Raw genomic sequence first — 13622 nt, 5'->3', positions numbered from 1 at the left:
TTTCAACTCCTTTGGGTAACTACCAAGGAGTGTGATTGCTGGATCATATGGTAAGAGTGTAATCATATGGTAATCATATGGTAATAAGTTTTGTAAGAAACTCCCAGAATGTCTCCCAAAGTGTTGGTACCATTTTGCACTCATACCAGCAATGAATGAGAGCTCTTGTTTCTCCATAACCTCATCAGCATTTGGTGTTGTGTGTTCCAAATTTTGGGCATTCTAATAGGTTTATGATGATATTTCATTGTTGTTTTAAGTTTAGAAACTTGTTAAGAGTAGGAACTTTTAAAACATTTTTTATTGAAGTATAGCTGATTTACAATGCTCTTCTAGTTTCAGGTATACAACAAAGGGATTCAGTTGTAGATAGATAATTTCTCTTATAGTTTATTATGAAATACTGAGTATCATTCCCTGGGCCATACAGTGAATTCTCATTGGTTATCTATTTTATATATAGTAGTCTGTATCTGTTAATCCCAAACTCCTAATTTATACCTCCCCCTTTGGTAGCTATAAGATTGTTTTCTGTCTGTGAGTCTATTTCTGTTTAGTAAATAAGCTCATTTTTATCATTTTTATAGATTCTACATATAAGCGATATCATACGATATTTGTCTTTCTCTGTCTGGCTTTCTTCACTTAGTATGATAATTGCTAGGTCCATCCAGGAGTAGGAAGTATCTTGAAGTTTTTGTTTTTTTGCATACCCTTCACAGTAACACAGACATTGCTTTAGGGTTGCTAGATACTAAAGAAGTACTTAGCAGATTGTAGAATTTCATCACAAGATGGTATTTGAGGTCATTTGGCTAGCTCAACCTCCTTTTTCCCAAGAGGAGAAAACCAAGTCTCTGATAAATTAAATCATTCACCCAAGACCACACAACCAGAGCCAGATGGCAGCCCTTATCTCCTAAATCCTAATCCAGGCCATAGTCCGATAATACCAAGTGGATGATTTTATGAGTCATCAATGATGCCTTTGTAATTTTCACATCTTAATTTTTCCTCTGTAAAATAGACAGAGTAAACCCATCTCATTCGACAAATAGAAATTAAAAATGATCATCACAACGAACATTGTGATTGGCAGGAAATGTAGAAACACTAATCCTATGAAGTACTGTTTTAAACAGTATTACAAATAAGTATGACGACAAACCAAGGCTCTTCTGGCATCGGAACTCAGAGACTAACCATCTTGACCTGCAACATCTTCTCCTTTCCAGGGGCTTTACTCTTAGGAGTTCAACTCAGTAAGGAGTTTGCTATCATTTTTTCCCTTGTGTTTGTGTTTCACCCCCATATGAGGAGCTTAAGGAGCCTTACACACATTAACTCATTAATCCTCCCCAAACCTCTCTAAGATAGAGTGGAGGCATAAATCATTATTCCTATCTGGCAAAAAGATGGCCTAACATCTCTTTTAACTTTCCTGACACTCCAAATTGTTGATTAAATATAATATTTTCTTCCCCAAGGATATTTTTCTCTCTTTTTAAGTTTAATGTCATCAAGGTAAGTAAAACCAGGTAGAGAGGGCTGATGTTAGAAGCTCATTTGAGAAGCACAGGATAATGCTGCTAAGTCACTTCAGTCGTGTCCGACTCTGTGTGACCCCATAGACGGCAGCCCACCAGGCTCCCCTGTCCCTGGGATTCTCCAGGCAAGAACACTGGAGTGGGTTGCCATTTCCTTCTCCAATGCATCAAAGTGAAAAGTGAAAGTGAAGTCACTCAGTCGTGTCCGACTCTTAGCTACTCCATGGACTGCAGCCCACCAGGCTCCTCCATCCATGGGATTTTCCAGGCAAGAGTACTGGAGTAGGGTGCAATTGCCTTCTCCGGCACAGGATAATAGGAGGAGCTCCTATTGTCCTATGCTCTCCTCATTTTCTAAAAAATGCCCCTCTTGGTTGCTGCTCAGTCATGACAGGAGAAATGTCCTCTAGAGCCTGGAGAGATGTTTGAAAACAAATTCACTTCTTTACCTATCAGCCAAGACTACCAGCAAGAGAACCAATGGATCCATTCAACTATGTCATCCTAACTGTCTATAATATAAACTCTGGTATAACAGACTTCACAGTTTTACAAAAGCAACACTGGAAGTTAAATTTACAGCCTTGTGTACTTGGCTTAGGCATGTGGTTCTCACTATGAAAATATTTGGAGTTAGACTTTGAAGATGTTAGAACATGACCGAGACATGAGGAGAATCTTGAGACCAAGTAAGGATGATTTGTGCAAATGATTGTAACAACCCACTTGTCCAATTAAAGCCATTGCCCACAGTGCAGGCCAGTGAAGGGGAAAATGAGTAAGAATGATAACAGACTAAATGAAACTAATATTCTATCACCCCTAAAAGTTCATCAGCAAAGATGAGAGTCCTCTTGCAACTGAATTGAGATATTAAATGTTTTATTATTTTTTAAAGGACTACCATATGAAATTTTTCTTGTCTCAGAACAAAGTTATATAATAATCAGATACTAGAAGATGGTAAAAACTAAAGGATCATTGCATTTTAGAGATGGGGTATTGAGGGCACATAGGCTGCAGTCCATGGGGTTGCTAAGAGTCGGACACGACTGAGCGACTTCACTTTCACTTTTCACTTTCATGCATTGGAGGAGGAAATGGCAACCCACTCCAGTGTTCTTGCCTGGAGAATCCCAGGGACGGCGGGGCCTGGTGGGCTGCCATCTATGGGGTCGCACAGAGTCGGACACGACTGAAGCGACTTAGCAGCAGCAGCAGCAGCAAGGGTTCTATCATTTACTCAAGATCACATAAGTAGTTATTCTATGAGAAGACTGTAAGTTGTTTCTTTCCCCCCTCAATCCAAGTTGCCTCTCAAACCTTCCACGAAAACACATTTATGCTTAGATCACTTGTGTTCTACGTTGCTGACAGATGAAGGAGATTAATGAGAAAACTATCCCCCAGTGTATTTAATCTTGTTTGGGGGAGCAAGCAGGAGAAGGATGTGGTGTCTTTTCTCAGAAAAAGAAAACATATTCTTCTAAAAGGAAAATTAGCTTTGTTCAAGAAACTGCTCTCAAAAATTTCTCCTGGACCTCTGCTTTGTTTGAGCCATGGGAGTGTTTAAAGAATGAAGTTCTTATTACATTTCCTTCCCATAAGGTTGTAGAATATTGCTTTGAGCTAAGTAATCATTATAGCAATTTACCAGTTGGCTAATATTTAGTCAGCATCTCTCTACTACTTCATATAACAGTTGAAGAGTGTTTTGCCATTATATATTAGTTAAACTTCTAAACGACCCTGAGAGTGTGGTTAGTATTACTGCTCATCTGGGAATACTGAAAGCCAGTGAAAAAGGAGTCGAGTTGCCCTGGGCTTCCTCCACAAACGCAAAGAAAAGAGCTAAGAAGCAAATTCCCAATGGTCCAAGCCCACAGGAAAGCGTCCTATTTATTTTAGGTGCTATGAAAATAAAATCAGAAATATGAAGTTTATAGAGCTGGCTATATCTCAGCCTCTTCCAGGTCAGGAAGGTATAAATGAAAAAACAGAAAGGTCTTTCTAATGTTGACTTTAGTCCCCAGTATCATTTTCCACTTTTTTAGTGGTGTTATTCCCCATAGCCTAACTTTCTTCCTGCACTCTTGTTGGGTCCCTCGAGTTCTTGAATTCATTTACTTCCCATCTGTAGGATTCTTGAATAGCAGTAATACTTCCCTGAAATACCAGTTCCTAGCTGTTATACTTCAAGTAACACTGAGCTTTGTGATGAGTTCCAGGAGTGGCTTCATAGGAAATACAAATAGGTTAGCCAGAGATAAGTCTGAAAAAAATAGGATTTGGTGGAGAAGATGGATGAGGAATAGTCAACTGTGTATGGGTAAGAACATTAGAAAAGTATCACACAGCAGAGTTGACTGATTTGTGAAATTAATTAGTCCAATGATCTGTCTTCTCCATGTTCCACATTATCCCTGGGAATTCCATATGTGTCATCTTTGCTCCTGTGTTCTCTGGCTTTCCTTCTGAATGGTACTTCATTCTCTAGGTGTGGTTTTTTATGATAATTCTTCTTTCACCTGAACTCACAGATGAGTTCAGATAGTTGGGATCCATAAATAACCCAGAGAAGAAAATCACCTTCTGTTCTGCAGAATTATTTTAAAATACTTCCCATGGAATCAGTAAGAGATAAAAAGCACAGTGGGCATTGTAAAACGATTTCAAAATATAATAATGTAAAAATAAATGGCAATTAATGCCTTATCTACTTATGAAAAGAGTGACTGTAGGATTTTCAGAAAAGGTATTTATAGTATAATGGCTAAGTTGCATTTACATCCAGCACCCCTTCCCTCTTATTGCTAAAAGTTACCTTTCTATAATTGCAAACTAGTTTAGCATCTTAACAATAATGGACATGTTTTTAGGAGATTATTGCCAAAAGTGCATTCTTTATTCCAGAGGGACTCTGTAATAGATACCAGCATTTTAGTAATGACACAAGCAATCACAGTTTTCTTTAGAGTAACTTAATCTTCATATTGTGCTATATGTCTGGAATTTTAATAGTATTGTTAATTTAGAAAAGTAAGTATACAATATATTACTAATTACATGTGAATATGAACTAAGCACATGACCACTGAGCTTGATTCTTAAAAACAAACATATTTAAAAGTACTTAACATAGTGTAGGGTAAGTCACAAAGAAATTAAAGAATGCCACACAGGGCTAGCAACAGCTTTCATGAAATAACACAGAGTCTTCTTTGTTAGAATGCTTACGAAGTTTGGTCCACAGTTAAAAAGTAGCTAAGAGGAATAGAAATACTCCTTTCCAAATAGAATTAATATTTTTTAAACAGATGAAGGTATAAACATTAAAACATAAATATGAGTATGTTAAAAGAATGGTTTTTCCTTCGATGACACCATTCATCAAAGGGTGTCTAAGAATTTTTAGTAGTAATAGTCATTGTGGCCCTTAATGATTCATCTTGATTGGTGAGGATTCTAGATTACAAGAACAAGGTCTTTTTCTAGGTCAAAGGTCAGGCTAATTAGGCCAAGGCGGTAAAGATGGCCTTTCACTTATCTGAAGCCTAGATGAACAGAGGAGAGATGGTTTTTCTTATAAATGAAAGTGTTCACTGAAAATACTTTGATTTTAAATGGCTAAAAGAAATCATTTAGCGTTAGAATCTAGACTTACACTGTCATGTACAATTTTAAAACTATATTGGCACACGTCCCAGACCCTCTTCAAGAAGCTGATAGAGAGCTGTGTGCTTGGTGAATCAATTCAGGGGGCTTTAATGCTATTTTTAAAATCTAGCTTTTACATTAAATAAACCAGTTTGTTATTTTGCAAGAAGTTATAATCTACTTAAAACTGTCATTCTCTGTTTCTGACTTGCAATTAGATGGTATTTCCAAAATGTCAGACCTAGATTCTGCTTCTACTGTCATCATAATAAAATGTGACAGCCAAGATATTATATCAATACCTTTCCCATAATTAGCAATAAGGACCCAGCCAAGGGTTAACTAGGAAAGTTTCACAAATGTTTTTCTACAAATGGTCCTGAAGGCAGTATTATGCTTTTAAAATCTGCTAATGTAGCAAAGACGCATGACAACCAGGAGACAAATCTATGAGTAAAACTGTTTGGAGAGAATAGTTCTGTAGTGTATGATGTATGGTATGTAAATGAGCTTATTAGGACTCTCATCTATTTTATTATTGGTGACCAATTTAATAGAGGCATTTAAAAAACAATATTTCTGCCTGACTCCTAGAAATGAAGAAGATACATTGATATAATTGAGAGCAAATGATTGCATGTCGTGCCATTTAATCATGTCATTTTTCAATTGCTATTTTTTGCACTTCACTGCATGCTTATAGAATATTTAGCTTCAATATAGATCAAGTCCCAGAGTTTGCAACTGAGCTGAGTTCCTGTGTTGGCTGATGTCTTTTAAGTTCGAAATCAGTTAAAATATGAAGATGTCTTTTGTCCATATTTTATTTAAATATTCAAGTCATCATTCATACCTCACTTGGGGTGTTTTAATTTTTTTTTTTTTCTGTTTTGAAGAATTACTCCTTTACAATTCTAGGTTGGAAATTCTTATTTGCAGCATACATTATACAGTAGGTATAGTTAAGCACATAATTGTCTCAAGAATGGAGCTGTCAGGACCAAAATATCTCCGGACCCCTTGCTGGAAATTTTGCTAATCATTCGCTTAATGAATGTTTCTCACTTTTGTTAAATCTCTTCTTTATTATTTATATAATTTACATCTTTCTCAGAAAAGAGATTAGCTCCCACTGTCTGCTAAAATATGAGGTTCTTGAGGGCAGAATGTTTTGTTCACTGATGTGTCTCAACCACTGAGAACAGTGCCCATTATAATATGTGTTTATTAAATATTTGTTCAATGAATTAATTCGTATTTTTCCACCTCTGCTATCTTAACTTCCCTGGGCTTAAGAATTATGTAGTTTACTGATTCTTACTGTATTTGCAGGATTAGGAATGGGTATAAGATAAACCCCTGACAGGTATATGAACCAAGTTGTTGGTCCTATCATTGACAGTAAGTTTATGGCTGCAACCACTTCTAATTAGGACTCAGGGGCAGAGATGATCTGAAAATGTCAAAATTTTGCAAGCTTCTTCAGCTCTCTTATGAAAGGCAGTGTGACTTAGTTTCATGGATTGGCTCTTGATTTAGATTGTGTGGGTTAAAATCCTTTGCTACTTATTAACTGTCATCACTGGTCACATACTTAACCTCTTCGTGTCTCCATCATCTCATTTATAAAATAGGTAGATGACAGTAATGTATGTCTCAGACCCTCTTCAAAAGCCAGTATCATTCATGTGATCTCAGAGTGCTATTTTGAGAATTAAATGAGTTGATATATATGAAATACCTAAGAAAATGCATAGCATACAGAAATATACAAAAGATTTGCCATTAGTATTGGAGATTAGTGAAAAATAACTAAGAAAATACTGCTAAGAGGAGAACCCTAGCATTTATCTACTTTAGCTGGTAATGATCTTTCTCATCTTCAAAGCCAGTGCCCATAATTTTGTATGTGTATCAACTCCATGTTACTTTTGGGTCACAGCCTCACTGTTCACGAGGTACATTTACCTCACTTACCTCATTTAAAAACCTACAATAACTTGATGGGTTAGGTCTTATCAAAAACCTTTGTGCTGTATTAATATCTCTTATTGTGAGTAGCCAAGAGTCTTCTCTTTACAGCCAGTTTACAAGCCCTTAAGATCAGGTACCACATCATATTATTGGCCTCTTATCCACCAGTACCAATCCTGTGATGAAAAGTATGGTGTTTGACAAATGACACCTAATAAATGTTTATTTCTACAAGAAGTATCATTCATGTGATCTTTCCCAACTTGCCTCCAAATGATGATTCCAAACCAACAAGCCAAAAGCATCTTTTGGAGAATCATAGAGGTACAATCATAGCCTCTCATTTTTCCCATCTGCTATACATTCATCTCACATGTTGGCTATAGGCATTAACATTATGGGATGCCTTGTACCTGCCAAACAGTCATCAAGGTTTTGATTACTATGTAAACTCTCTCAGAACAAAGCTTCTATTTAATTTAGCACAATGCCAAACATGTTAGTCATTAGATGGTAAATTACTTGCTTGACAAAAATAACCAAAAGGTATAAAATCCCAAAATATAGTATTCAAACAATCAGCATTCTTAATTATATTAAAAATCTGGAAAGTATCAAGAAAATATGAATAATATAAAGTTATCACTGGCTGAAAAGATATATTCATTGATTGATTCATTAATTTTTTTAGCCATTAAATAACAATTTAAAAAGTAATTGATTTATTATTTCAATTAATAAAACTACACCAACATCACATTTGGCTCCATAATATGAGTAGTTTCAGCTATCAAAGAAACCATAGAACAGGTCAGGAGAGGAGAAAACCCCCAGATAAACCAAAACACCGCTTTGTATCACCATTAGTGGATTGAAAATCATATTGCAAGTTTATAAGTGTAAAACAAATACCTTCAATCTGTTGACAGCTCTCTTGTAACATGTCCAAGAAGATATGTTTAAAGGGTTGGTGAACTGTAAAGGAAAAAACAACTTAGGAATTTTGATTTTTGCTTATGGACTTCTCAACTTTTATAGCAAATCGACTTTTAAAGTAACATGAAGAAACTGAGTAGAAATGTAAAATAAGCAAATAAAGTAGGTCATTAGAGACTTAAAAGTATCACACCAAACTATATTCCAACAATCCGATTCTGAAGTGATACTAAGACAATGACCTCCATACTAACAAAGGTAGCTCTTTAGGAAAAAAAGGACTAAAGATTACCAAATAATAATGATAACTAAATATAAAGGCGTTTGGAATCTTTTTCTCTTAGACATGTTGATTATTCTCCTTCTTTATATTCTCTTTCCCACTTCTTCCCTCTCTACTTTTCTGAGAAGGCAATATGATTATGCTTAGGAACCAACATGATCTCATTGGATATCAAGGACAATGCTTCAAAACTGGCGTTAATGAAAAATCTTCCAAATTTTTCTTTTTGTAAATTAAAATGGTAAATTTTAGTTTAAGTATAGTTGATTTACAATATTGCATTAATCTGCTGTATAGCAAAGTGATTCAGTTATATATATGTGTGTGTGTGTATATATATATATATACACACACATCTTTTAAAAATATTATTTTCCATTATGGTTTAACATAGGATACTGAATATAGTTCTCCGTGCTATGTAGTATAACTTTGTTGTTTATCCATTCCATGTATAATAACTTAAATCTGCTAACCATAACCTCCCCCTCCATCCCTCCCCTACCCACTCCCCTTGGCAGCCACCATCTGTTCCCTATGTCTGTGAGTCTGTTTCATAGATAGGTTCATTTATGTCATATTTTAGATTCCACATATTGGTGAAATAAATATTTCACTTTTCTATAAGTGAATAGTATACTTACGTCACTTAGTATGATAATCTCTGGTTGCATCCATGTTACTGCAAAGGGCATTATTTCATTATTTTTTATGACTGAATGATATTCCACTGTAGATATGTACCACATCATTTTGTCCATTCATCTGTCAATGGACATTTAGATTGTTTCCATGTCTTGGCTATTGTGAGCAGAACCTAGGGCTTCTCTGGTGGCTCAGTGGTAAAGAATCCACTTACAATGCAGGAGAACAGGAGATGTGAGTTCAATCCCTGGATCAGGAAGATCCCCTAGGGAAGGGAATGGCAACCCACTCCCATATTCTTGCCTGGAGAATCCCATCAACAGGAGACTGGAGAGCTACCCTCCATAGGATTGCAAAGAGTTGGACACGACTGAAGTTACTTAGCATGCATGCATGCATGAACCTAGGGATGCATGTACCCTTTTCAATTAGAGTTTGTCTGCATATATGCCCAGGAGTGGTATTTTTGGATCATATGTTAATTCTATTTTTAGTTTTTTGGTGAACCTCCACACTGTTTTCCACAGTTCCTGCACTAGTTTACATTCCCACCAACAATGTTGGAGGGTTCCCTTTTCTCCATATCTTCTCCAGAATTTATTTTTTTATATTGGATTACAGTTGATTAACAGTATTGTGTTAGTTCCAGGTGTACAGCAAAAAGACTTACAGACTTAGAAAACAAACTTACGGTTACTAGGAAAGAAGGGTGGGAGGAAGAGATAGCTAAGGAGTTTGGGACTGACATGTACACACTGTGATATTTAGAATGGATAACCAACATGGGCTTACTATATAACACAGGGAACTTTGCTCAATATTATGTAACAACCTAAATGGGAGAAAGTTTGGAAAATAATAGATACATGTGTATGTATAACAAAACCTTCCAGATTTTTCCATTCTTTACTTCCTTTTCCAGGGGCTCCATTCTCTCTTTTCTCCAACATGCCTGGTACTCGCAGTGTCCCAGACTACTTGCTACTGGACCTTCTGTCCTTGTAACCTCAGCTACCTGACTTGGACAATCTGGCTCACATTGTCTCCCTCATTTCATGGCTCCTCTGATAGGAACCGGCACAAACTTCTTTTAGCACTTACCTCTCTGTATCATTCTTGGGACCATACTTATTTGTGTAGTCCATTTCCAGTAGACTTTCGGTTCTTGAGAGTGGGAACTTGCTCTTTTTTGATGCCTCCATGCCTGAAATAGTGCCTAGCAGATGCAAGGTACAGTAAACATTTTAGGAGGTCTGGAGGCAGGGATGAGTTCATCTTGTTTCTGAGACTTACTTAGATTGCTTAGCTTGGGTTTCTGTTTTAAAGTGCTTTTCTCTAAAAATGTAAGCCAAAAATAATTATAATAATCATTTTGTTCCTATGTAGTTATATTTAACATTTCTCTATACCTCATTTATCATAGAAATAATGTGAACTCTACTGATTCTAAGAAACGTTGCCAGCAAATCACTGATTTTATTTAGTATATGTTTGTGATTATAAATAAATATGTATATTTTAATGGTTGACATGGAAACACATTTATGTGAAAGAATGTAATTTTATCAATTATATCTATTAGATGTAAAAAATTACTGAAAAATATGTTTCCTTGTAAATTCTCCGTGTTACTCTCTCCTCTTTAAAGTAGTGTGCATACAGGATAAATTATTAATCTAGAATATACACTGAGTTCTTTGGATAGTTAAATTTTTAAATTTGCAGAATTATGGAGACATAAAAATCTGATATTGAGTGTCAACAATTTTTAAGAACACCTAACACATGGTTTAAAACCCATCAACTGACTGGGGTTCAGATGTGGAGTGAGGATCATCTGGATACTTAATACTGGATACATTCTAGATTCATATTAAAAGTTACGGCTAATCAGCTTTATGAAAATATCCCCTAGCCACCTCACATGTCCTGTTTCAGAACTTTGAAAACACCTGTGAGATGAATAAAGCCTGTTTGGGCTGCTTTGTAAATATCACCTAATGCGGCTGTGCTAACACCACACATACCTTTACTGCCATCCCTGGCAAATTCCCATTCAGCTAAGAAACATCAGGACTCTTTTTTGGCTGTAGAAATGCAGTTATTATTTTAGGCAACTTAAAAGAGAATTTTGCAAGATCCAGTTTGGCAGCATGGAACATCTCTTGATTTTCTAGCCTCCAACCCCCGCTTTTTTAACAAATTAATGACAAGCACAAACAAAAAGTAAAATCTTCTCTATATATATTCATAAAACTCTTCTGAAGCAATCCCAGTGGTTATATTATTATGTCATCTTGAAGTGTTGCACTTTGGGTGAAAAATTGACAGGTATTAAGTGGACTTAATAGTTTGACTTGCTCAACAGTTGTTCTAGAGCAAGAGAGTAAATTGAAGGGTATGTGTGTGTGTGTGTGTGAGAGAGTGAAATAGAGGGAAAGAGAGAAAGCATGTAAAAGAGAAAGTCAGCAGAATTGGAGGAGGAGATGGAAACAATGCCTGTTGCTTTGGTAGACTCTTTAAGTTTTATCTTTGATTGTGTAGGAGTTTCCCTCCATTCAGCATTGAACTAATGAATAGTGTCAGTAAAGAAATTTGTCAGACCTGGTGGTTCTATCAGGAGTTATATAAGGAAAATAGTAATGAACCCTAGGAAAATAAATAAGGCTAAGTTCAAGAAACATAACTGAAAATGCTGTACTGGTATAAATTGGATAATAAAATTCCTGGTCATATTTTGCTATAAATAGAGGTGTGGGAATTTGTCATTCTCCTTATTTAAAATTCAGAAATATTAAAGGTACAGGGTTCTCTCATTACAGAAATAATAGAATTCCAGCTATTACTGAGTTAGGGTCGTTTAAATGGCTATAGCATGTATTATATCAATAAATGGAACATCTGTATGAAATGTCCACCTGCTGATCTACTACCACTCTGCACATTTCAGTGAACCGCACTTAATCATTTTAAGACTTCTTCTAATGAAGCCTTATCTAGATTAACATTTTAAGCACAAATACTTTCAGGCATTAAAACTCTAGCACTAAATTAAATTGCATTGTCTTGTTTACCCTTGTTGATTAATAAGCAATCTGTTAACTGTTAGAACAGTCCAATTGTAGCAGTAGAGGGAGATTAGTAATTCAGTGATGTTTGTGGATATAATCATTTCTCCTGAAGGCTTTGAATTAGAATATCACTTATACACTATCCGTAGGCAAAGAAAAGATACAATATTTTAAGACATGTTGGCCCACTATTTTGCTTGAATCATTCAGCTTAGGGTCACTGCAGCAATACAAATGCTTCTGGGGGCAAAATGTTATTTTGATGCATGCATATCCTTCTTAAATAGCGTGAATGTCTATTAAGAGAAACACAGCAACTAACAAATAATGCAATAATCATCCTGTATCCTAATTTCTGTTTTCAAAACATTATTGCTTTGTTAATCAAGTTTCGGAAGAGAAATGTTGCTTACCATATTTTTTCAAATAATAGCTGTTATATATCAGTTTTTTTGCAATCTTATTTAACTTATTTCCAGTTAGTAGAAAAGTAAACTTTTAGCTGCAGAGAATCTAGGAGAAAATTTGGAAATATCCCATTTATTTGGGAGGACTTTTCTGTCTTTTGTGTTTTCTATGAACTTGAAACAAAGCATGGCAATCTGTTTGGCATTCATATGACCTAAATGATTTATTTCATTAAGTTAATCACCTAGGTATCAAAGACAGACCCAACATTTTAGATGTAGAAATAAGTGTAAAAAGCGGGGGAGAGGAGGAGAAGAATGAGATGAAGCAAAAATCACTTGGGTAGAAGATATGCAATCCAAAAGTAACTCCAGAGGCCTTCTTGTCCCATTTATTCATGGTTGAGCATATCCCTACAATTTAAAATTATGATGGAAGAGGATGTTGTATGTTTAAGGGAACTCTGTCCTGTAAATGCTCATGGATTGGTCCCTCTTTGCGTTGCAGTCCCTCTGTCGTGAAATCAAGCAGCGACGTCGCGGAGTGGCCTCCATCCTGCGTTTATGCCAACATCTTCTGGATGACCGGGAGACCTGCAACCTGAACGCAGACCACCAGCCCATGCAGCTGATCATTGTAAATCTTGAAAGAAGGTGGGAAGCCATTGTCATGCAAGCCGTCCAGTGGCAAACACGGCTGCAAAAGAAGATGGGAAAGGAATCTGTGAGTGATAGTTTCTTTTTTAAATCATGATACTCTCTCACTTTTCTCAGAAAAACATTCTTTCAGGACTTGGAAAATATGTTCCTCTTAACAGTGGTTTTGCTAACTAAAGGAATAGTTATCTCCAACCTCTAAAAGAAACTCCATTTATCATAACACAGAGATTCATTTGCCTACTAGTAAGATGAATTTTAGTCTCATTGTCTTTTAGAGAAATCATATGGAGACTTCACTTAACTTTACCAAACTAAGCCATTAATTCTTTCAATCATTCCTTCACCAACAACATTGCTAATTATACAATACACCATGAAGATTTTGCTAGGAGATGGCTTACCACTCTCAGAGCTTATAGAGTTGTGTGTATGCTCTACAGAC

General features: G+C 35.9%; 1 protein-coding gene across 7 annotated transcripts in view; it reads left to right on the top strand.

The window, feature by feature from the left end:
• The window catches only part of AKAP6 (A-kinase anchoring protein 6), a 497045-nt gene that overhangs the window by 428165 nt on the left and 55258 nt on the right, over positions 1-13622 (top strand). For all 7 annotated transcript variants that reach the window (XM_044933227.2, XM_044933232.2, XM_044933229.2 and 4 more), the window contains one exon: positions 13029-13244. In XM_044933227.2, coding sequence (XP_044789162.2) covers positions 13029-13244 — 216 coding nt within the window. The remainder of the gene's footprint in view (positions 1-13028; positions 13245-13622) is intronic.

Source organism: Bubalus bubalis, chromosome 20, assembly GCF_019923935.1.
Source record: "Bubalus bubalis isolate 160015118507 breed Murrah chromosome 20, NDDB_SH_1, whole genome shotgun sequence".
Classification (NCBI taxonomy): Eukaryota; Metazoa; Chordata; class Mammalia; order Artiodactyla; family Bovidae; genus Bubalus; species Bubalus bubalis.
This window is presented reverse-complemented; position numbering and strand designations above follow the sequence as displayed.